This window comes from Myxine glutinosa, chromosome 4 (genome assembly GCF_964187855.1).
Source record: "Myxine glutinosa chromosome 4, kmMyxGlut1.1, whole genome shotgun sequence".
Taxonomy (NCBI): domain Eukaryota; kingdom Metazoa; phylum Chordata; class Myxini; order Myxiniformes; family Myxinidae; genus Myxine; species Myxine glutinosa.
In genome coordinates this window covers 159834026-159859442 of record NC_136264.1, presented here as the reverse complement: position 1 = coordinate 159859442, position 25417 = coordinate 159834026, and the positions used below count along the sequence as shown (strand labels likewise).

Here is a 25417-nt window from a genome sequence, read left to right as displayed (position 1 = left end):
TTATTACCACGCCAGGTTCGGACACAAGGCTCGGACGTGCCGACCCCCGTGCACTTTCGGCAAGTCGGGAAACGGCCGGGCCGGCGTTCATTCCCAGCCATGAGCGCCGGCCACTCGGGCAACTTGCTTTTTATTCGGGACAAAGCGTCCGGGCGGCGTTTCCTTTGTGACACCGGCGCCCAACTGAGCATCATACCCGCCTCCGAGCAGGACAGGCGGGACGCCGTTTGCGGCCCCTCTTTGGTCGCTGCTAATGGCTCGGCCATACGCACTTTCGGCCCGCGCGACGTCACCCTCTGCTTCGGCAGCCAGCGCTTTCAGTGGACCTTTGTGACCGTCTGCGTCCCCATGGCTTTGCTGGGCGCCGACTTCCTCTGCGCGCACGGGCTGCTGGTCGACGTCAAACGTCGTCGCCTTGTCAACGCCGAGACCTTCAGCTCCCTGGCGTGCACGATGAGCAGCTCCGCGCCGACCAAACTGGCGTGCGCCCTCCCGACGGCGAACGCGTTCGCTCGCCTGCTCGCGGAATTCCCGGCCCTCACGCGGCCGACGTTTTCCGCCGTCGCAGTGCGGCATGGGATCGAGCACCACATACCCACTACGGGCCCGCCGGTCTACGCCAGGGCCCGCCGCCTTGACCCGGCCAAGCTCGCCGTGGCAAAGGCCGAGTTCGATGCGTTGGAGCACCTCGGCATCGTGCGGCGCTCCAATAGCGTGTGGGCCTCACCACTGCACATCGTGCCAAAGCCGGGGGGCGGATGGCGCCCGTGTGGCGACTACCGCCGCCTCAACGACGCTACCACCCCCGACAGGTACCCGATCCTGCACATCCAGGACTTTTCCGCCCGTTTGGCGGGACGGGTCATATTTTCCAAAATTGACCTGATACGGGGATACCACCAGGTACCTGTCCGGGCGGCCGACGTCCCGAAGACGGCCGTCATCACGCCGTTCGGCCTGTTCGAATTTTTGAGGATGCCGTTTGGCCTCAAGAACGCGGCCCAGGCGTTCCAGCGCTTAATGGACGGCGTGCTGCGCGACCTGCCATTTCTTTTCGTCTATCTGGACGACATCCTCGTCGCCAGCACGTCCCGCGCCGAGCACCTCCTCCACCTCCGAACACTGTTCGGTCGCCTCAGCGAGCACGGCTTAATTGTCAACCCGGCCAAATGCCACTTCGGCACGATGACCGTTGACTTTTTGGGCCACCGCATCACCAAGACCGGGGCCGTGCCGCTGCCGACCAAGGTCGAGGCCATCACCACGTTCCCGCATCCCCGTTCCATCAAGGCCCTACAAGAGTTCCTCGGCATGGTGAATTTTTATCACCGATTCGTGCCCCGCGCTGCTCAGCTCATGCGGCCCCTTTACGAGGCCCTCCGGGGCAAGCCGGCCAAGCATGACATCGTTTGGTCCGCGGCCATGGACGCGGCCTTCGCGAGCGCAAAACGGGCCCTCGCTGACGCAACGCTGCTGGCTCACCCGGTGCTCAACGCGCCCATCGCCCTCACTACGGACGCCTCCAACTACGCGGTGGGCGCTGTCCATGAACAATGGGTGGACGGGGTTTGGCAGCCACTCGCTTTTTTCAGCCGGCAGCTCCGGCCGAATGAGTTAAAATACAGCACGTTCGACCGCGAGCTGCTCGGTCTATTCCTGGCCGTTCGCCATTTCCGACACCTCCTGGAGGGCCGCCCGTTCACGGCTTTCGTCGACCACAAGCCGTTGGTCTACGCAATGGCCAAAGTCACGGAGCCGTGGTCGGCCCGCCAGCAGCGCCACCTCTCCGCCGTGTCGGAATTCACCACGGACATCCGGCACGTCGCCGGCAAAGACAACGGCGTGGCCGACTGTCTTTCTCGGGCCAGCGCGAAGCGGTCCACCTCGGCGTGGACTTCGCGCTCATGGCGGCCGACCAGACCACCGACACCTTGGTGCAGGCCCTCCGGGCGGCGGACACAGGCCTCCGCCTGGCCGACATCCCCTTCGCGGGCACCGTCCTGCTCTGCGACGTCTCCCAGGGCCAGCCTCGCCCCATCGTGCCCGTTTCCTGGCAGCGCCGCATCTTCGCCTCCATCCACGGCCTTTCTCACCCGGGCCGGAAAGCTTCTCAGAAGCTGGTGTCGGCGCGTTTCGTCTGGCACGGCCTTCGACGGAACGTCCGCGACTGGGCCAACGCCTGCACGGCCTGCCAGCGGGCCAAGGTCCACCGCCACACCCAGGCCCCGCTAGCACCTTTCACCGTGCCTGCACGGCGTTTCGACCACGTCCACGTGGACCTGGTGGGTCCCCTGCCCCCATCGCGGGGGTTCACCCACCTGCTCACCATGGTGGACAGGACCACCAGGTGGCCGGAGGCCGTGCCCCTCACCTCCACCACCACCGCCGACGTGGCGCAGGCGTTCATCGCCACCTGGGTCGCGCGCTTCGGCGCACCGGCGGACATCTCGTCCGACCATGGCCCACAGTTCACGTCCGAACTTTGGGGCGCGGTCGCCCGCTCGTTGGGGGTCACGCTGCACCGCACCACGGCCTACCACCCCCAAGCCAACGGGTTGTGCGAGCGGTTTCACCGCTCCATGAAGGCCGCACTCATGGCCGGCCTTCAGGACGACGGTTGGACCGACCGGCTGCCGTGGGTCCTTTTGGGCCTCCGCACGGCCCCCAAGGAGGACCTCCGGGCGTCTGCCGCCGAGCTCGTCTACGGCCAGCCGCTCCGCGTCCCGGGCGAGTTCGTGCCCGACGCTACCAGTCCCTGGTCCGCCGCACACCAGCGCTCGGACCTCCAGGAGGCCGCCCACCAATTTGCCCCCGTGCCAACGTCCCGCCACGGTGGCCCCCAGTCCTACGTCCCCCCGGCGCTTCGCACAGCGGAGTACGTCTTTGTGCGTCATGACGCGCACCGGGGGCCACTCCGGCCGCCGTACGACGGGCCCTTCCAGGTCCTGCGACGGGGCGACAAGTCCTTCGTCGTCGACGTCGGCGGCCGGTCGGACCGGATCTTTGTGGACCGCCTCAAACCGGCGCACGTGGACGTCGACCGACCACCACGGTTGGCCCTTCCTCCGTGGTGAGGCCGCCCCCCGTCTACAGTTCCCCCCGCTCGACCACCCACCACCGGATCGGACCCCCCCACACGACCCTCCAGGGGTCGCTTCGGCCGGGTCATCCGGACCCCCCTTAAATTGACCCTGCCGGTGCAGGTCGATTCTGGAGGGGCGTGTGTAGCGGTTCCCGCTGAATGTACACAATCGCCTTGCACCTGCCAGGACGCAGCCAGGGCGCGATCGCCATGCCGGGCTCGTCCGGACGGGCCCAGACGCGCCTCTCCTGGGCATGCCCGGACTCGCTGTTCCCGGGCACGCCCGAACCTCCCGGGCACGCCCGGTCTCGTCTTTCCCGGGCATGTCCAGACTCGCCTTTCCAGGGCTCGCCCAGAGCGTCCGGGCATGTCCAGACTCGCCTTTCCAGGGCTCGCCCAGAGCGTCCGGGCATGCCCGCTCTTGCCTTTCCAGGGCTCGCCCAGAGCGCTCGGGCACGCCCAGCCTCGACTTGCCAGGCCGCGTCCAGGACGCCCGGGCATGTCCAGACTCGCCTTTCCAGGACTCGCCCTTGACACCCGGGCATGCCCGGTCTCGGTTTTCCCGGGCAAACGCCCGGGCATAAATGTGTATATATATTGCTGCCCGATAAACGGGCTTAGGAGAATACCTGAGCTGTTTTGTTTCAATAAAGCAACTCGGACGAATTCCGTCTTTGGTCGCGTCAATTCTTTCGACTCGCGTTGGAGCGCAGCTCCTTCAAAATATATATATATCTCTAGTTAACCAGAGAGGTATACATATATATATATAGACATGTATACACACAGTATATATCGTTTTTTGACCCATCAATCAATGGTGAAGAATAACTTTAAAAATTCTAGTATCCGGATCGTCTCTGTGACAAGAATGAAATGATAAGATTTCAATCTCTCCACCAAATTTCGTCCAAATCCCTCCACAACTTTATGCGATGTACTGCTCACAAACATACAGACAAACAAACAGAAAGGGTGAAAACATAACCTCCATCCACCTTTGGTGGCATAGGTAATTATGGTTGAAGGCCTGGTGTTGGCGTAATAGTTACAATGGCTGGTTTAAGATCTTAGAGTCTTGAGTTTGAGCCCCTGTCGTGCCATTAAATAATACCAGGTGGGTTGACTCAGCATTTCATCCTTCCAAGGTCGGCAAAATGAGTACCATCTTGCTAGAAACCAGGGGCACTGCATACAAAATGATGATACTTATGGTTTGGAGAGTAAAAACGGATAAACTGTTTTCTGGTAGATGTCAACAAGAAAAGAAAAGGATATAAACTATTATTACTAGATGGGGAAAAGTTAGGAGAAATAAAGGCCACCCTACATTTTAAACAATCTACACATGTCTGCATTTACTGATAAACATCAAGATAAGGACGTCTTACTCAGGTCTGCAAAGCCTTCTATTTAGACCAAGCAAGCTTCAAAAACGTAAATGTGATAGGAAATTATACTTAAAGCCCCCCCCCCAGCAGGTTACTGATCCTAATTTTCTTCCCATACATTTCATTGTAAATCCCATTCGCCCCCTTAAAAAAATTCAACCAACCACAAACTCATGACTACCTGGACTACAGAGCACGTCGAAGATGAAACTAGCAAGCATCAGCGGCAGCACAGGCCTGTAGTCACAGAAGCAACCTTCTCGAAGCTGGGCAGCACGTTCACGAATCACCGCCATCTCTGCTGGTCCCAGCGGTATTTTTTTCAGCAAGAACACGATTTCTGACTCTTGGTATGCCAACCGCACCTACAACCCGACCCATGGGGTTAAGTCTGTCACCAAAGTCAAAACAAAGAGTTAACCAGAGAGGTGGTTTGAAAGGCATTCAAGTCATGCTATTTGAAGTGGGGCATTGAGAGGTCATGTCAGTTCCATGAACAAATTATGTCATCATGACGAGTTTCAGCATGTGCATCACTTGTGATCCATGACCGGTTAACATTGACCAACTCAAATTGGTTTCCATCACAGATGTAGCCACAGCCCATGTTATCTCCTTCCTTCACCACTCCCTCCACCCATTGCTCTCACACCAATTAGCAACTGCACTGATCAACAATCAGGGAATATTTTACATTTTCAGCGATATTCAATATTTTCAAGGTGTCAAAATAATATCTGCAGCCAGATGACAAACAGGTTGACAGGCCAGCTTAGAGGTATGCATATACTTACTTTTGAGCGGTCTACCCTGTGTTTGAATCTCTACCCATCTATAAACTATCATCTTCATGTTTTGCATGCAGGCAAGGCGTCAACGTGTGCACGGTCCATCAGATGGACGTTAAGGCAGATCTGTCTACCAGCACTGATTGTTTGTGCAAGTTAAAAATTTCATAGCATCTTTTGTGAAGAGTAGGTGAATTATCGCAGGCACCATAAAATTCCAAATTCCTGCTACCAACAGTCGAACATTTTTGGCCTGGCCAGCCGGTTCGTGAAAGACTGACGAAAAACATTCCCAGGCAGACCCTACATTGTGGGAATGAATAATTCGGGTAGTTAAAGAAGAAGTCATAGTAGTAGTCAGGTCACTAAATGGATGCGAATCAAAAAATATATTTGCACAAGTATAGATATTTGCACATTATATTCTAAACAAATGGAAACATTATTTTAGCATAGATCTTAGCTTGTGACAAAAATGTTTGCTTAACAAATGTTTGAGGCATTTTCATTATTCAAAAATAATTTCCCACCGATGGAATACAGTAACATTTGAGCCAAGAAAGAAAGATGGTTCAAACCAGATGGTTCAAACCAGATGGTTTGTTTGGAATATTAAAATAATACTTGTGAAAATATCGTTTTTGATTCGCATATATTTAGTGATCTGACTCCTACTTCTACTACTTTAATGACCCCAATTATTCCCAGGGAACATTATCGGTTGGGGAACATTATCCCTATAAACAAACTAGCATATAATCCAGTTCCATCGGGCTGTTGTAAGGGAATTTGTTCCCATAAGAGTGGAATATTTAGGGAGTTTGCTAGGAATGTCCTGCAACAACATAATAGCAGGGAACGGTGGGAATCCCGTGTAATGTAGAATGTGACTTCAAATCCTCAACCCTTTTTCTACAAGACCTCAACCCACTCCCCCTACCCCCCACCTCCCCCCACACCTATTCCCAACCCAAGGTCCACAGCTCCCCATTTATTATTAAAGTCCTCAACCCCCTCAAAGCCTCAACCCCCCTTTCACAACTCTGTCCCTTCTCTGTCCTCCACTCCACTCCACTCTCTTCTCTGCCCTCCACTCCATTCCCTTCTCTGTCCTCCACTCCACCCCACTCCCTTCTTTGTCCTCCACTCCACTCCCTTCTCTGTTCTCCACTCCACTCCTTTCTCTGTTGTCCACTCCACTCCTTTCTCTGTTGTCCACTCCACTCCCTTCTATGTTCTCCACTCCACTCCCTTCTCTGTTGTCCACTCCACTCCCTTCTCTGTTGTCCACTCCACTCCCGTATCTGTTCTCCACTCCACTCCCTTATCTGTTCTCCACTCCACTCCCTTATCTGTTCTCCACTCCACTCCCTTATCTGTTCTCCACTCCACTCCCTTATCTGTTCTCCACTCCACTCCCTTATCTGTTCTCCACTCCACTCCCTTATCTGTTCTCCACTCCACTCCCTTATCTGTTCTCCACTCCACTCCCTTATCTGTTCTCCACTCCACTCCCTTATCTGTTCTCCACTCCACTCCCTTATCTGTTCTCCACTCCACTCCCTTATCTGTTCTCCACTCCACTCCCTTATCTGTTCTCCACTCCACTCCCTTATCTGTTCTCCACTCCACTCCCTTATCTGTTCTCCACTCCACTCCCTTATCTGTTCTCCACTCCACTCCCTTATCTGTTCTCCACTCCACTCCCTTATCTGTTCTCCACTCCACTCCCTTATCTGTTCTCCACTCCACTCCCTTATCTGTTCTCCACTCCACTCCCTTATCTGTTCTCCACTCCACTCCCTTATCTGTTCTCCACTCCACTCCCTTATCTGTTCTCCACTCCACTCCCTTATCTGTTCTCCACTCCACTCCCTTATCTGTTCTCCACTCCACTCCCTTATCTGTTCTCCACTCCACTCCCTTATCTGTTCTCCACTCCACTCCCTTATCTGTTCTCCACTCCACTCCCTTATCTGTTCTCCACTCCTCTCCACTCTCTGTCCCCCACTCCACTCCACTCTGTTCCCCACTCCACTCCACTCTGTCCCTCACTCCACTCCACTCTGTCCCCCACTCCACTCCACTCTGTCCCCCACTCCACTCCACTCTGTCCCCCACTCCACTCCACTCTCTGTCCCCCACTCCACTCCACTCTCTGTCCCCCACTCCACTCCACTCTCTGTCCCCCACTCCACTCCACTCTCTGTCCCCCACTCCACTCCACTCTCTGTCCCCCACTCCACTCCACTCTCTGTCCCCCACTCCACTCCACTCTCTGTCCCCCACTCCACTCCACTCTCTGTCCCCCACTCCACTCCACTCTCTGTCCCCCACTCCACTCCACTCTCTGTCCCCCACTCCACTCCACTCTCCCTCCCCCACTCCACTCCACTCTCCGTCCCCCACTCCACTCCACTCTCCGTCCACCACTCCACTCCACTCTCCGTCCCCCACTCCACTCCACTCTCCGTCCCCCACTCCACTCCACTCTCCGTCCCCCACTCCACTCCACTCTCCGTCCCCCACTCCACTCCACTCTCCGTCCCCCACTCCACTCCACTCTCTGTCCCCCACTCCACTCCACTCTGTCCCCCACTCCACTCCACTCTGTCCCCCACTCCACTCCACTCTGTCCCCCACTCCACTCCACTCTGTCCCCCACTCCACTCCACTCTCTGTCCCCCACTCCACTCCACTCTGTCCCCCATTCCACTCCACTCTCTGTCCCCCACTCCACTCAACTCTGTCCCCCCACTCCACTCCACTCTGTCCCCCACTCCACTCCACTCTGTCCCCCACTCCACTCTCTGTCCCCCACTCCACTCCACTCTCTGTCCCCCACTCCACTCCACTCTCTGTCCCCCACTCCACTCCACTCTCTGTCCCCCACTCCACTCCACTCTCTGTCCCCCACTCCACTCCACTCTCTGTCCCCCACTCCACTCCACTCTCTGTCCCCCACTCCACTCCACTCTCTGTCCCCCACTCCACTCCACTCTCTGTCCCCCACTCCACTCCACTCTCTGTCCCCCACTCCACTCCACTCTCTGTCCCCCACTCCACTCCACTCTCTGTCCCCCACTCCACTCCACTCTGTCCCCCACTCCACTCCACTCTCTGTCCCCCACTCCACTCTCTGTCCCCCACTCCACTCCACGTCCCCCATTCCACTCTCTGTCCCCCAATCCACTCTGCCCCCCACTCCCCTCTCTGTCCCCCACTCCACTCTCTGTCCCCCACTCCACTCTCTGTCCCCCACTCCACTCTCTGTCCCCCACTCCACTCCACTCTCTGTCCCCCACTCCACTCCACTCTCTGTCCCCCACTCCACTCCACTCTCTGTCCCCCACTCCACTCCACTCTCCGTCCCCCACTCCACTCCACTCTCCCTCCCCCACTCCACTCCACTCTCCGTCCCCCACTCCACTCCACTCTCCGCCCCCCACTCCACTCCACTCTCCGTCCCCCACTCCACTCCACTCTGTCCCCCCACTCCACTCCACTCTGTCCCCCACTCAACTCCACTCTCTGTCCCCCACTGCACTCCACTCTCTGTCCCCCACTGCACTCCACTCTCTGTCCCCCACTCCACTCCACTCTCTGTCCCCCACTCCACTCCACTCTCTGTCCCCCACTCCACTCCACTCTCTGTCCCCCACTCCACTCCACTCTCTGTCCCCCACTCCACTCTCTGTCCCCCACTCCACTCCACTCTCTGTCCCCCACTCCTCTCCACTCTCTGTCCCCCACTCCACTCCACTCTCTGTCCCCCACTCCACTCCACTCTCTGTCCCCCACTCCACTCCACTCTCTGTCCCCCACTCCACTCCACTCTCTGTCCCCCACTCCACTCCACTCTCTGTCCCCCACTCCACTCCACTCTCTGTCCCCCACTCCACTCCACGTCCCCCACTCCACTCTCTGTCCCCCAATCCACTCTGTCCCCCACTCCCCTCTCTGTCCCCCACTCCACTCTCTGTCCCCCACTCCACTCTCTGTCCCCCACTCCACTCCACTCTCTGTCCCCCACTCCACTCCACTCTCTGTCCCCCACTCCACTCCACTCTCTGTCCCCCACTCCACTCCACTCTCTGTCCCCCACTCCACTCCACTCTCTGTCCCCCACTCCACTCCACTCTCTGTCCCCCACTCCACTCCACTCTCTGTCCCCAACTCCACTCCACTCTCTGTCCCCCACTCCACTCCACTCTCTGTCCCCCACTCCACTCCACTCTCTGTCCCCCACTCCACTCCACTCTCTGTCCCCCACTCCACTCCACTCTCTGTCCCCCACTCCACTCCACGTCCCCCACTCCACTCTCTGTCCCCCAATCCACTCTGTCCCCCACTCCCCTCTCTGTCCCCCACTCCCCTCTCTGTCCCCCACTCCACTCTCTGTCCCCCACTCCACTCTCTGTCCCCCACTCCACTCCACTCTCTGTCCCCCACTCCACTCCACTCTCTGTCCCCCCACTCCACTCCACTCTGTCCCCCCACTCCACTCCACTCTCTGTCCCCCACTGCACTCCACTCTCTGTCCCCCACTGCACTCCACTCTGTCCCCCACTGCACTCCACTCTGTCCCCCACTGCACTCCACTCTGTCCCCCACTGCACTCCACTCTCTGTCCCCCACTGCACTCCACTCTCTGTCCCCCACTGCACTCCACTCTCTGTCCCCCACTGCACTCCACTCTCTGTCCCCCACTGCACTCCACTCTCTGTCCCCCACTCCACTCCACTCTCTGTCCCCCACTCCACTCCACTCTCTGTCCCCCACTCCACTCCACTCTCTGTCCCCCACTCCACTCCACTCTCTGTCCCCCACTCCACTCCACTCTCTGTCCCCCACTCCACTCTCTGTCCCCCACTCCACTCTCTGTCCCCCACTGCACTCCACTCTCTGTCCCCCACTGCACTCCACTGTCCCCCACTGCACTCCACTCTCTGTCCCCCACTGCACTCCACTCTCTGTCCCCCACTGCACTCCACTCTCTGTCCCCCACTGCACTCCACTCTCTGTCCTCCACTCCCCTTTCTTCTTCAAGTCCTCACCCCACCCCCTGTCCCCCACCTACTCTACCAACCCCAGCTCCGCAAACTCTCATTTATCCTCCTTGCAAAACAGTTTCGAAATATTAAAGCTGTGAACATTGCAATTCCCACTTTTCATTTACCAAATTTGACCATCACTGCACATTTCTTGGGACCGTGACATTCATGTGAAGCCATTGATGTTTAAACTAAAATTCCAACTTTTAGTCAGGCTACTTCTACTAGTTGTACAGCAGAGAACCCTGATCAATTAATCTCCAAGTTATATTCATGTGCACAATGGTAGTTTCAGTCTTATCATATGGGCAGACTAAATTCACTTGTGTGAACATTTCTTTAACCATTAGATTGGGTACAAGCAATTCTGTTCTTGCAATTGGATAATTTTACAAACATTTTTAGATTTACATGAACCAGAAACAAACGTTGTTGAATGTGCAAAACGTTTCGTTCTATATAGAACACCACATCACCTCCAAGGCCTTCGTTGATGCCGGTGGTCTTTGCAGTTCAAGGGCAAAAAGGCCGACCACAAATGCAAGGCCATGGTGTTCAGGCCTCTCACTCAGCACGGTGATGAGGAACGCTGCCTTGGCCAGGATGCCTGTCGCCTGAAGGGTTTGCTTATGTGTTGACACCTTTACCTTCTTACCCTGCGTATTACAAGGGGTGTGGAGGAGGACGGGTGAGAGCACAACGGTGAACTTCACCACACAGTAAATGAATACATAAAGTATAAATAACAATAATCCTGTAAATGAAGTCATCTTCATCTAGGAATGTGCAAGCATCATGTGCCAGGAGTCAAATACGCTCCCTGAGGAGGGAGGGGGGGGAGGGGGCAGGTCAGTCTGCCACGTCATTTTTGTTACCTACTTAACCCTGTTATGGAAGAGGTCACAGCTGTACTGTGTTAATGATTTGGTCACAGCATTCATGATTCTCTTTGTTTCAAGAAACCCAAAACACACAGATTCACTTGCAGATCCCAAAACAGATGGGTGATCATCTTGCCGGCATAATGGAAACTTTTGAACTTCCTCTGTGGTGGAGTTTCCCACATTCTGGTGTGTCATGATATATCCAGATTTCATCACAGGTCACTACTGGCTTCAAAATTAAACCTGCTTGTTGACCGAATCAAGTTGTCAACTCGGAACGAACCGCGAGTTGCAATGCTTTTATTCAAATGACCGTGGTCTTGGCATCGACTTCAATCCAACCTTACAGAAGTATAATTTGTAATGAATAATAAACAACACTACAACAACAACAACAACAACAACAACATGCTTTTTAAGGCCATTTTCCCTGCTAGAGCGGGGGTTAGCCTTGCGGTCCCCATGACAATCTTCTCCATTTTGCCCTATTTTCTGCATCTCTCCTTGTTAACCCCCTTGCCCGCATTTCTTCTTCCACCATCTTTAGCCAAGTCTTTCTCGGTCTTCCCCGTCCTCTACTTCCTTCTACATTCATTTCCATCACTCTTCTCAACCAGTCACTTTCATCCTTCCTCAACACATGACCAAACCATCTCAACCTGTTCCTCTTCACAGCATCAATCACAGGCTCTATTCCCATCATTTTTCACAATTCATCATTTGTCTTCCTCTCTCTCAACGATACTCCGCACATCCGTCGAACCATTCGCATTTCCACCCTTTCCAACCTTCGTTGCTGCTCTATGTTCATTACCCATGTCTCACTCCTATACATCATAACACTTCTCACACATGCAGCATACACCTTTCCCTTCAGCTTCAACGACACTCCCCTCCTCATCAGCACGCCACTCAGTTCCCAAAACTTCTTCCATGCACATCACTCTAGCAACCGTTGCCGAGTCTGATCCACCTTCTCCATTCAGCATGTCTCCGAGGTAACAAAATGTTTTCACACCTTCCAGCTTCACGCCGTCTCCAAGATCCAACTCAACATTTCCTCCATCTGCAGCTCCCTCTGTGCACACCTTACATTTTAATGTAGCTGCCACACTGGTACTAATATTCTAATATACTAATAAACTGATATTCTAATAAACATATACTGGTACTAATAAATAATAAACATGGTACTAATAAACAACACTAATATTCACTTATGGATGGACAGAACAAACAGGCATGAGTGTGCCCCAGTTTCAAAAAAATATAGATAAAAAGCAGTTCTAAGAATATTGTCAAAGGATTTCTTTTCGTACTCATCCCAAAAGCTAAATGCACACAAGTATAAACTCCACTCATTTAACACAGGTTAACACCAAATGTGGTAATTACAATCACATGTTACGATTGACTGCGATTCTGCGAAGAGTATGTATAACCATCTCAAACTGTTCGCCAGCATCAGCAGGTAAACGTTTATAACATTTGTGTGTTTCACATATCTGAATTGAAGTTTCACAAATCTGACGCAACATGTTATAAACAAATAGACAGTGAGCTGAAGACACCAAAAAATGTTTCCAAAAATAAATGATTATGGCATTTCTTTGTTACAAATGGTTACACATGACAAACAAGAAAGAGCAATCAGAGATTGCAGACCTTCGCCAGGATGTGTTTTTAGTGGTCTTTAAGGCTTTTGTGTTAGTTAAAACAAATATGGCGACTGAACCACGTGACCGATGACGTCATCATTATATTTTGTCTCCACCAATGTATCCCTAAATGATGCTCAACAAATTTCATCTTGATTGGATGCAGTTTTGTACTTGTTGAATTATGACGTCATAATGAAGGCGCCCATGACATCACCATTAACATATGTTATTCCACATGGAGAGTTCTTTACAATGAGCCATGTCTCAATTTTTTCTATGCAGCGCTTTCGGAGATATAGAGGTGCAAAGTTTTTTTCCCAAGATGGTGGCCGAACCATGTGACCGATGACATCATTATTTTTTTTTCTCCACCAATGTATTTCTCCACCGTCCAAGATGACGCTCAAGAAATTTCATCTTGATCGGATGAAGTTTTGTACTTGTTGAATTATCACTTCATAATGGAGGCACCTATGAGAGCATTAACATGTTATTCCCCATGGAGTGTTCTTCACAATGAGCCATGTCTCAATTTTTTTAATTCAGTGCTTTCGGAGATATAGAAGTGCAAAATTTTTAGGTTTTTCCAAGATGGCGCCCGTACCACGTGCCCTATGACGTCGTCATAATTATCATTAAAAAAATTATACAGGTGGAGGTGCACCGATGGTGAAAATTTCCTGTCAATCGGACCAACAGTTGCAGAGAAAATCATTTATTCTATGCGGACAAATAAACAGACGGACAGACAAACGGACTCGAATGAAATACCCTCCCCTGGTGAGGGTAATAACATCCATAGAGGGTATTATTTTAGACCAGGGTGGATACCATCCTGAAATCGACTAATCAAGGTAATTTTGGGATGAAATAAGGAAAATGATCGTTTACCTTGATTCAATAAATCTCATCAACTTTTTCATATAGCTTCATAATGAAATAAGTCCAGTTATTAACAGGGTAGTATTAGCTTGCTAAAATGTATTTGTCAAATCAAAAAAAAAATAGAAAGTCGAATTTTATGTAAATGCTTCAATGGATATGCATCCACCCACGCTAGATGTCAACCCACGTTTGATCTCAGGGGGGGCGGGGTGTGGGGGGATAGAGAAAGAGGACAGATAAGTAGAAGAGAGACATCAGACGCTTCTAACTCGAGTTATGGTCTGCAAAATGATTTTCAAAAGGGTGCATGACCTTTGACCTGTTCAATCTAAAATTGAATCCGTTCATCTTTGTTTTACAGGCCATAGTTATGCCAAGTTTGTTCAAAAGCCTTTCAGCGGTTCACAAGTTATCGTGGTAATGAAAACCTGCTACTTTCAGCTAAAGGTCGCATGACCTTTGACACTTTGAACCCAAAATCTAAATCTAATCAGTTCATCTTTGCATCACAATACACGTCTTACCAAGTTTGGTAAAAATCGATAATAAAATGCGGTGATCTTCAGCTGAAGGTCACATGACCTTTGACCCCAAAACCGTATCAGTTCATCTTTGCACTATCCTACAGACCTGTAACCAGGTAGGAAAGGAGAGTGATGAGAGTTGAAATGAGAATACAGTGTGAGATGCAAAGTTGACTGCTGGTCTACAGTTGCCAGAGAATAGACAGGTGAGGAGGAGGACATATCAGAAACCCACTTTCAGATATTATGTGATTGTTATTTTGGCAATGGCTTGATAAAGAACAAACACATTTGCTGCAACCCTTGCAGAATGGACAATTTTTTTTTGTATAAAAGTCAAGACCCATGGAAGAAGTAGAATACTGAATGGATCAGGATGCAACAGAACAAAAGGAACAGTAGAAAGAGGGAACGCACTAACAGCAGGATTGAAGGCCAAAATAGAGAGATGTGGGGAAGAAAGAGAGGTAGGAGAGGATACATGAGGTGGACAAGATGTATACAGAAGGAAACTCAGAATGGAAAAGCTCGAAATGTGGAAGGAGGTGGACTTGGGGGTGGAGGAGGGAGGGGAAAGGGGATAACAGAAGTACAATTGATCATGGTTTTGGATGGGGGATGATCTGAGATGGTGGCGAACAGCTGTCTTTAAGACCTGAATTGAAGGATGAGATTGAAGAGAATGTGAAAACTGTCAATTCCACAGATGGGGGAAAAAGGGAGGAGCAAATGAGTGTAGGTGAGCAGTGATTCTGGACTTATACAGTTTCACCAGAAGTAGGTTGATTGTGGACCGTGTGTACCCTACAGAAAGTACAGAAAGAGCAGTGGGTGCAAGACCAGAAAGGAGGCGATAAAAGACAGACCACTGGCCTCTCTGTGATAGGATACTTACTTCATTTGGATTTGTTTCTAAAGTGGGGAAGGCAACTCATTCCACAGGAAACCACCTTAACATCAACCTCCATATACTCAAACATCAGAAAAAGGTAAAATACCTGAAGAGAAAGCGAGTCATGATGAACTGGTGCAAAAAGATTACACGACTTTGTGGGGAAAAGAAAATATACCTGGGGCTGTCATTGTTTGAAGCAGAAGACATATTGACCTCTGCTTGAGTAAAAAGGCAGATGAGTCAAAATCAGCTAAGGTGTGATAAGTGTAGATCATTTGTAAATTCCCCTTTACATTAGTATCTACTGAAGAAATTGGACAAATGTTATGGTATGCTTTGATTTAATAGAGAAAGAGAGAATAATAGCCCAGCAGATATGTGAAAAAATTGTGCTTTTGGTGATACAAGCATGAAATTTTGAACACTGATAGAGCATACTACTAGGAAGATTTTTGGATATAGGGGCATTCAAATCTTTTCCTAGGGACAAAATGGCGGCCATTTAAAAAATGGCCGTTTACGGATAATAAGATACACAGTACCGATGTCTATAAAACTAGATTTACTTATTGCTCAAGCACACCTATGATGTTTTTTTCACGTAAACAGGTTGTAAGATCATAATTAAATGTCAACAAACTCACATAACATTTATTTGGTCCTTATTCTTTACAAAAATAATTACTTTTTGAGCTATTTTGAGCAAACTCCAGAAACAATGGAAATGAAGTGAAAATGCCACATTAACGCTGTGGAAGTGACTTTCACTATAAAACAGTCTACAAAACAGTCTTCCACATGTTTGTGTATATGTAACAGGTGTGTTATTCCTCCTGTATACTATCGTGTGCACTCCCCTGCACAGTGACACAGAGCTGAGCACTGGAGTGCGGCCTTAACACACTTGCACTGTTTCCTGCAACCCTTCTTGCATCCACATCTAATCAATTGTCGGCATGCCTCAGTTGCCTCTGTGAGGGTTGTCCAATATATCCCCCAGCCGTTATTACTCTGTTTCCAACCCCATTCACTTGGCGATGGGAGCTCAGGTGCGCAAATCATCATCTGGCCCCAACAAAAGCCGGCTTGGTAGGCAGCTCTCTTGATGTGTTGTCTGAGGGCTTCTTGCGTTGGTGGGATAGCCTCTATTGATCTACCAGTCTGGGTGAAGAGATGCTTGCGGGCATCGTTAACATGTTCCTGGCTGCTTGTTCGATCGTAGAGCAGAAAAACAAAACGCTCCAGTGGATCCATGTTGTCATTTGCAGTTGAAATGGTTGGTGTGGCAGCCAGTGCGCAGAAAGCTGAGGTGACCTCATCATAGGCTTTCCATGTTTCCCATGCTGTTTTCTTCCCCCTTCCGCCGAAGCAGGACACGGTGTCACACCCAGTGAAGGCGTGGAAGAATGGCAACCCTCGGCACTTGTTTGGTCCCAGTGCCACAGCCATCTCGTGAGCTGCCAAGTGCCTGAAATTCTTCCCTGTGCCAAAAGCAACCCAGAGTTCATCGATGTCAAGATATCCAGTTGCTGCCACTGCAAGGATCAAAACATCTGTGTCCACTGTGCGGATTGACACCTTGGTATAGCCCTGTCTGACTGCATCTTGGACATGGAGTAGTATCCTTGTATCTGCCTCCTCGTGACTACACGGGGAAAGACCAGTAACATCTCGTGGCTGTGTACAAAAAACTTATTTGTGGTTTGTGGTGACGATTTGCTTGTCAGTCTCAATGTTTGCTATCCTCGTTGCTAGAAAGTCAAACAACTCCACCTTGTTCTCGTCTATGCGAAGGAAGGCCTGCCAGTTTCGAGGGATGGAACTAGATGGCTCAACTCGTCTCCTGGTGCCTTTACCCCTCGTCTTCCTGGTGTCAGCTTTCAAACTGTCTGGGAAATATTCATCCCAGATAATATCAACCCTGCTCTTATTTTGTATCTGAGATGTGATGTATGGCAAGAATACTAGTGATGCATACTCAGAGAAGGTCTTCGCATTACGAGGTGCCAGCATGTTCACGATGGCTGCTCCATCCAGGATCATGACTTCAACAGGGGGGCTTACATCATCATTTTCCCGTGAGGTGATCAGATCTTCTAAGCACCCAACCAGATCAGACTTGGTTCCAAGCCGGATTTTGCCCATTTGTGACAATGCAGGGGGACAAGCTTGGTTTTCATGTGCAAAGAATTCATCAAGATCTCCATTCCGTGTCTGGGATGCAATAAACAGCCTGGAGAACAGAACGCAGTCATTCTTCAGAGATACCACCTTCAACTCTGTTCTTGACTTCTCTCTGACTGGGGGTCGGCTGAAGAGAGGGAGATTGTTTCTTTTTATTGGGTCAGTGATAGGCTTTGTCTGATGTACAAGCCTCTCGTTCACATATGTGTCATACTGTTCTTTTCCCAGCTTCTCGATCTGGTAAAGGGTGTTGATGACTGCTGGGTCTGCCAGGTCTCTGCTGTCTAGCACCAAGAGATCTTTGCTGTCGTCACAGAATGGGTTCCCCATCTCTCCTATGACACGGGTGAGTGCTCTCACATCTCGAGCAAAGGCTACCTGCGTGTGCTTTGTCTGTTCATGGTGTTTTAGTTCAGTTTTCCTAATTCTTTTTTCTGTTGTGGCCTCGAACTTATAGATCAGTTTGGCCATCTCTGGACCAGACACCATCCATCGGCGCAAAGCTGCAGCATTCTCCGTAAGACCTACAGCCCCTCCATCACCTTTCACCAATGCATTATTTTGCTCGTGTGCCTGGTCTAAGGCTATGGCAGAGAATGCACGTGTAGTCTTCTTCATGGTGAAGTTTCCTGCCAGAAACTGTGCGTTTACAGTTGGATGCTTTGTTGCAAGTGTCACCATGTCGCGCAAGTGAACTGGGATCCACCTGGCATAGTTTGTATGTCCCAAGGCGAAGAACCATGGTACAAGCTTGGTCAGAGCATCAGTGTACAGTTGGAAGTTTCCTTCACGGACGGATCTCACATAGATCAGGACTGCCAGTTCTAGCTGCATAATTAGGAACCAGAACTGAAACTGTGGACTTGCATTGGCTTGTCCACCGCACCAGTCATCTAGTGGTATCGTATCCTGTCCCTCATCTAGTCCACTGGTGTACTGGCTGTAGGCTTCCTTCAGGAGAAGATAGAGAGTACTGGCTGTGACTTGGTGTGCTCGTCGTGTGCGTGTCACATGGGTCACTTTCAGGAAGGAATCAGCAGTACCACTTGTAGCAACCCCTGCAAGCATCAGAACGCCTGTCCACCCACTGCTATCCAGAAGGTCACCGAGGGTTTTCCATGCTGCCATCTCAATATGGAGTCCACCAAAGACCATGACGAAGTGATCTTCTCCGTGTGTTTCTGGCCATCTCCATTGGATCTGTTTGGCAAGTGTGTACAGTGGCTGATCAAGTGTGATTACAGGGATCTGACCTGGATTCAGAATATCGATTGCTTTCTTGATGACATCCATGGAGTGACGAATCATTGCCACAGATTTTGCCTGGTCATAGAAGAGAGGCAGCAATGAAGTTAAGGCCACACTACACTCTGGTTCTTCTGGAATAGACTGCTTGCTGGCATGGTATCCAGCCCATGATACTGTCTCGTCTCCCTTAAGTGGTGTGTCAGATAGCACTGTCTTCTCCATCTGCTCCAGCCACCTGTCAAAATGCAAGATAATGAACACAATTAAGAACAAACAAGTCCACACAAGTTAACAAGTCTTGGTTATTTAGGTACACATATAACTGTCCACAGTTCAAACACAATAATCAGTTACCTGTACTCAATCTGCATTGCTTCAGGGATGAGTTGGCAGTTGCTTTTGTTGGGACCCGCTAGCTTGGGTACAGGTGGGTCACATTTACCCAGAACAACAGGAGGTACGATGGTGTATGACTGTGGCAGGTGTGCATCTGTTGTTGATGTGTCATCTGGGTTTACCCGTTGAACTCCACGGCTATCGTTATTTGGGTGCTGGAAAAGTGAAATGCCAGTGCCATGGAAGGAGTCGTGGGCACTTGTTGAACTGGGGTTATGATCAATGTTATCCACTGCCCCAGTTGTGAAGAGGTCACTTTTTAGCTCAGGGGGGCAAACTGTACCCTCATTTTGGAAGAAACGGCAGATTCTGTTCCCCAAGTCCGTGGAGATGCTAAGCACCCTGTCATAGGAGATCGAGAGACCCAGGTTGAACATAGTATCAACCAGGTCTCTTTTTCGAGTCTTTGTGTGGATAAGGGTGCCCAGGTACACAGGCAGGGGAGTCTCCCGATTGTGACTGTGCCTCGTGGACGTGGTAGTACTGCTACTCTCTCTGCGGCGTGAGTAACTGTTGAACATAAGGAGTTGTGAGATTGTGAGAGTAGGTGTTGATACCGACGAGTGGCTTGACTGCTCTTGGATGTTAGGACCATTCAAGATCATAGAAACTAGTGATACAAGCGAATTAGGTACCGAATGTTCTTGGCAGTGGGCTTCAAATGAACCACTAAATGTTGAGTTCATTTTCAACATGTCTCTACGAACTATATTTGCGGCTCTAGCAAGACAAACTCCATCACTGTCAGTGTCGTGATCACATGCCTTCTGAAGGGCTGAGCCAACATCCTGGTTGAAAGCAAGCAGAATATCTCGACCGGGCATGTGCTCCTCTAGGTCTGGAAAATATGTCATGATTCGATCTTTGAGTTTGGTGGAGTGGACACGCCTGGTCAAGACTGTTCCAAGCTGTTCCAGCCTGGTGGTGTATAGTCTTGCTAGGTCTACCAGCTTGAACACTGGTGTCACAAGAGCATCTGTGCGGGCATCATCGATGTAGGACACTAGCTCTCCAAGTGCTATACCGTGATTGATATCATCTTGTTCATTCAGTGTTGTGCTTGTGGCCCTTGCTTTGTTATAAAGTGACACCAGACACTTCACGTGGTATTGTGCATCTTGTGCTATAAGGTCACCTGCACTCAGTTTAGCAAGAAGTGCCTGATCTCCTAGTTTCAGGGCAGCTGTCCTGACATGTTTATCGAGGTCGAAGGTGGAAGCTTTTCGCAGAGAATTAGTACCCGCTGGTTTGTCACAAAAGAAACACTTTTCAGGCTGTGGCTGTGTGTGGTCTACATGTACTCTGTGACGGGTGTACTTTCTTGAGACACTTGCGGTTTCTTCACGAGACGTTTCTCTTTTTTGTGCCCGATGCAGTTCAGTTTTGTTGTATTTCAGTCTGCATGAATCATGCCACTTAGCCTTGTGGCTCTGGAAGGTTGACTGGATACCTTCACCATCGTCCAGGCGGGACAGTTCTTGAGATTTTGGCAGGCAGCCCATCTGGCTGAAGGTGAGGAGGTAATCTGCAAGAGTTTGGTATCCGGACCCTGTGGTTCGCTTGGAATCAGCTGGACAGGCAAGGGCCTCATCGGTGACCTCCTGACATAACACACACTTCTCCCAATCTGTCAGATAAGGCATGTTTGTTCCAGATGTACTAGGGCTTTGGGGGTCTAATAGCTTGAAATTTTTGTTGGCCATTGTCAATTAAGCATTATCCACCACCACCATCCAATCAATATACAAATTGGGAACCAAATCTAGGTAGCTACTACAGTCAATGAGCGAAGGTGCAGTGCAGTCGAGTTATCATCTGAAAAAGAAATACATACATTATTATCATAAATATAGTAATTCGCTTTCGTAACTTTTCACTAGCCTTGCATTGTTCCTTATAGTCACCTAGTCTATGATAGGAAAGTTCATAAAGCTACATCAAAGTTGTTCATATAAAGGTATTGAACCAAAATTACACCCAGGAGAAATCAGATAGTCATGCAAAGTTAAATAATTAAACCGCTAGACCAGTCCTGTCTATTGCAATGGTAAACCATTTGTTCTGCCCCTTATAGGCCACCGTAGATTCCAATTTTGAACCCAGTATGAAGGTATTGCATAGCATGTACATGACAATTTATAATATGCTCATTACATTGTGTTTCAATAGCAGCACAAATGACAAGTCTGAAATAATAGGTAAATATGTCCTTCTTAGCCGCCATTTTGGGCCAAGGAGAAATCTGGAATGCCCCTACATCCAAATTTCACTGTAAGGGTATGCCCTAACTGTGTGCCAAGTTTCATGCTTGTATCATCAAAGGCACAATTCTACCACAATTCTTCACATATCTGCCGGACTATAAAGACATTTTCATGCCGTATAATCAAACCCGCCTGCCGACAATGTGACCAACCTGCTTCCAGGAAATCTAAATTTAGCCCCTCGCATGTACTACGTCACCAGTTTTTGTTGAAGAAGGTAACAATGGTGGTTTGTTCAATCTGCGGTGGTGTCTGTCAGATGAAGTAATGTGCGGAATAAATAACGTACGTAAGTACAAAACTGTCTTGTACTTGCTTGAAATGAATCTGAGTGTTGTAAAACTTCATAGAAATAGTTCTCAAGTCGAAATAAAGTAAATAAGGGCCGATGCCATGGCATAAAGACCAAGGTTACCCCAGTCTGTGACTACATTTACAGTCTGACCTTGGACTATACTTTTAGAAATCATTTGAACAATCGTAATTTGTGTTTTGTCTGAATAATCTAAGACTTGTGTTTGAATTCACTATTTTACCACTATTGCCCAGGTCAGATACAGTATTTCACTTTGAGAGCAAAATAGACGCTGATAATCCAAACCCTTTGAAATGCGTCCGTCAAAATAACATGCACAAGCATCCCACGTAAAGGAGAAATTGGCTCCTGCCAGCTCGTACTTTCATCTTCATGACATTGTGTCCCCTTATGAATAGTGTTCATATATTTTAAGCTATGTTAGGGAAGAATTGTTATTATACTCTGGGTGCAAAGATGCTGAATAGAAATAGATTCAGGAATATGCTGAACAAACATTTATTTTGAATGTTCACAAGATAGTTATGAAGCCACGGTTCATAACATAGTGTTGTTTCGTAAAGGTAGATATTAAATCACTATTAGAAAACTCTCTCTATGCCCTTAATTTGGCTACAGCTGGGGGAAAATGCAGGAAAAAATCACAATTTTGTCCTTCAAAAAAATATGCGTAAGCTGTGACTTCTGGAATGAAAGGCTCAATGTTATGAAAAAGTGGCTACACAACTATCTTTTCAAGTCTTGATTATTTTATCATTGTAGGTAAACTTTTATAAAATACTGGTTTGATATGTGAATAAAGAATTTTGTATTTTTCCATCTGTGTTATACCTTAGTTGAGTTTGACTCCGATAGTTGTAGGCCACTCCAAACACCCATTGCACACTGCCAGAACCTTCAGAGCATTTAGACAGCTCTGAAAACAAGCTTTTACAAAGGCATGAATTGAGGAGTGAAATAAGACAAAAAGGCAGAAGAAGGTATAAGGAAATTTGGACATTACCAGATCAAGAAGCAAAGACAAAATCCTTTGGGGCAAGAAAAATGCCAAGTATATTGAAGCCAGATACTTTAAAGAAAACCTTGCAATAAGCAACTGGTGTTTATAATCATGCAAGTGAAGCCATTTTGATAAACTACACACAGGAACAAAGCGTCACTGTCAAAGAGGGCGAAAACACAAAAAATAGGGATTGAAAGGTACAGGGTTTTTGGGGTTGCAAGACAAGACATGGTGGAGAACAGCTGTTTTAAAGACCTGGAGAGAAGAGAGGGATTGAAGAGAGTGTGAGAGTTTGTTCCAGAGGTGGGAGAAAAGAGGAATGAAAGAGTGAAGGTGAGCAGAAAGTCTTGATTTTGGCAGTTTCACCAGAAGAGGGTTGCTGGCAGATCTTGTGCATCCTGCAGGAACATTTGGGGGACAGAGCAGAGCAGTCAGAGCAGGGGGAGCAAGGCCGGAGAGGAGTCGGTAGAAGACAGAAAGACCACCTACCTGCCTGCGGTGAGAGAGAAAAAGGCCCTCAGAATCAGCTTTATCGTGGGAGATTCCAATGATTCTGAATGCTTTGGTTTCAACCGAGTGAAGCCGAGCTATGTGTGAGGCAGGAGCACCAGCACAGAGGAGAGAGCAGTATTCCATTGAGCTGCGGATGAAAGCTTTGTATGTGGTGAAATCGAGGTACTCAGAAGTGCCCAGAAAGGACCTCACACGACGGAGGATGCCCAGTGGGCGACTGGCTTTGGAGGCCAGCTTGGAAATGTGGTTTTCCCAGGAAAGGTCATGCCAGATAGTGAGACCCAAAAGCTTGACTGACAGAACTTCTTCAAGAGGATTGTTCAGAAAATAGATGGGAGGGTTGTCCAGATGGTCCTTTTGGAGAGACAAAGTGAGAGTGTGAGATTTGTTAGGATTGAAAGACATGTTCCACTTGTTTGACCAGTTTGTGATATTGTCCAGGTCTGCAGACAGTGAAGAGGCTGCTGACTGCCGATCTGAGCGTTGAGATATGGAGCGGCAGAGAGTGGAGTCATCAGCAAAGAGATAGAGAGGATTTTCCAGAGAGTCGGAGAGATCATTAATGAAGATCAGAAAAAGCACAGGGCCCAGAACACTGCCTTGAGGAATTCCAGCCTAAACAGGAAGGGGAGATGAGAGACTTCCTTTCAGGGGCACACGTGGACTGAGACCGGTGAGGAAGTCCGCACCCATGCGTGGAGGTTTCCATGGATACCATAAGAGGAGAGTTTGGTGAGCAGGGCGCGGTGCCAGACCGTGTCGAAGGCACGTGACATGTCAAGGGAGACAGCTCTGATTTCCTGTTTGGCATTGAGGACCTCCATCCATTGTTGAAACAGCAGAAGCAGCATGTCCAGAGTAGAGTGACCTGGTCTGAATCCAAATTGATGATCAGAGATCAATCCATTGGAGAAGAGGAAGGATTTGGTATCCGAAGCAAAGATGGATTCCATGACTTTGCTGATGATTGGGAGCAGGCTGATTGGTCTGTAGTTGCAAGGATCTGTTTTTGCACCTTTCTTATGCAAAGTGGTAATGTTGGCTGATTTCCAAGCAGATGGCAGATGACCTTGAGCAAAAGAGAGGGTGAAGAGAACAGAGAGAGGGTGAGATAGAGCGGCAGAGCAGGATTTTAGGACCCGGGGGCTGATGCAGTCTGGTCCAGTTGCAGAATCAGAGTCGAGGAATTTAAGCTTGGGCTGTGGTTATTTAAGACAGTAGTCACGGCAGGGTAGAGTTTGGCCTGTCAAAGATATAGAACGAGTGCTCAGGAATTAAAACAGTCAGGAATCTAATGGATAAGAAAACTTTATGCAAAAATATATATGATATACATCTCTATTATATTCAGATATACTCTACATGAATGGGTGTGGCCTCCCCCATTGATGGAACAGCTCTACCCGTTCTGGGAGGGGCTTCAACAAATCTCCACCATTTTGTTTGCCTGGCATACCTCTGAGGATCCATGGGCCTCTGGTGTCCTTGTCAGCCATGCATGAAACCAGCCAGATATCAGACAGGGAGGCAGAAAGCTCTGCCTCACTTTCTCAGTAATCTATCTAATCATCACCCACACACACACACAACTCTCAGACATCGACTTGCATTACACACCACTATTTTTGCTGAGTACAGTACCCATTTGCATGCAGTAATTTATTAAAATAAACATTTTCTGTGTTTTCCATTTACTTATTTTGTTACTGTCATTTGCATTAACTTACTCATTCATATATTTATGTTGTGTATGAATTGATGTGATTCGTATGTCTTTAGTATTCACTTTAGTTACCGTGGGATGACGCAAAATTACTGCCCAGGAACGCATCCTCAGTTTTTAACATTATGCCAATGGGGTTTATTTTTTCGATTGACACTCAGGTTTTCAAGAATGCATCTCAAATCGCACGCGCACACACACACACACACACACACACACACACACACACACACACACACACACACACACACACACACACACACACACACACACACACACACACACACACACACACACACACACACACACACACACACACACACACACACACACACACACACACACACACACACACAATATCAGAATAATTAACAGTAATCATGCAGGAAATATCTCTGGGATTACCTTGTTTGGTGGAATCTCTACCTTGAGATCAGGTGGATTCTGGAGCAGCTCCCTGGCAAGGTCAATGGCAAGACGGCAGGCTTCTACAGCATGCCCATGTGAGTGCAATGCTTCTGCACATGCAAACAGAACCTGTAATGGATGATTGGAGATGGGACATTGAAGAGAGGGGTGGGTGTATTGTCGAAGAAGAAAGTGTAG

The 25417-nt window shown here is 49.2% G+C and overlaps 1 protein-coding gene across 7 annotated transcripts in view; it reads right to left on the bottom strand.

The window, feature by feature from the left end:
* Positions 1–25417, bottom strand: part of ZSWIM8 (zinc finger SWIM-type containing 8) — a 391013-nt gene that overhangs the window by 63749 nt on the left and 301847 nt on the right. For all 7 annotated transcript variants that reach the window (XM_078776669.1, XM_078776666.1, XM_078776668.1 and 4 more), the window contains 3 exons: positions 25217–25348; positions 10792–10971; positions 4655–4838 (listed from right to left, as the gene is read on the bottom strand). In XM_078776669.1, the coding sequence (XP_078632795.1) occupies positions 4655–4838; positions 10792–10971; positions 25217–25348 (496 nt within the window). The remainder of the gene's footprint in view (positions 1–4654; positions 4839–10791; positions 10972–25216; positions 25349–25417) is intronic.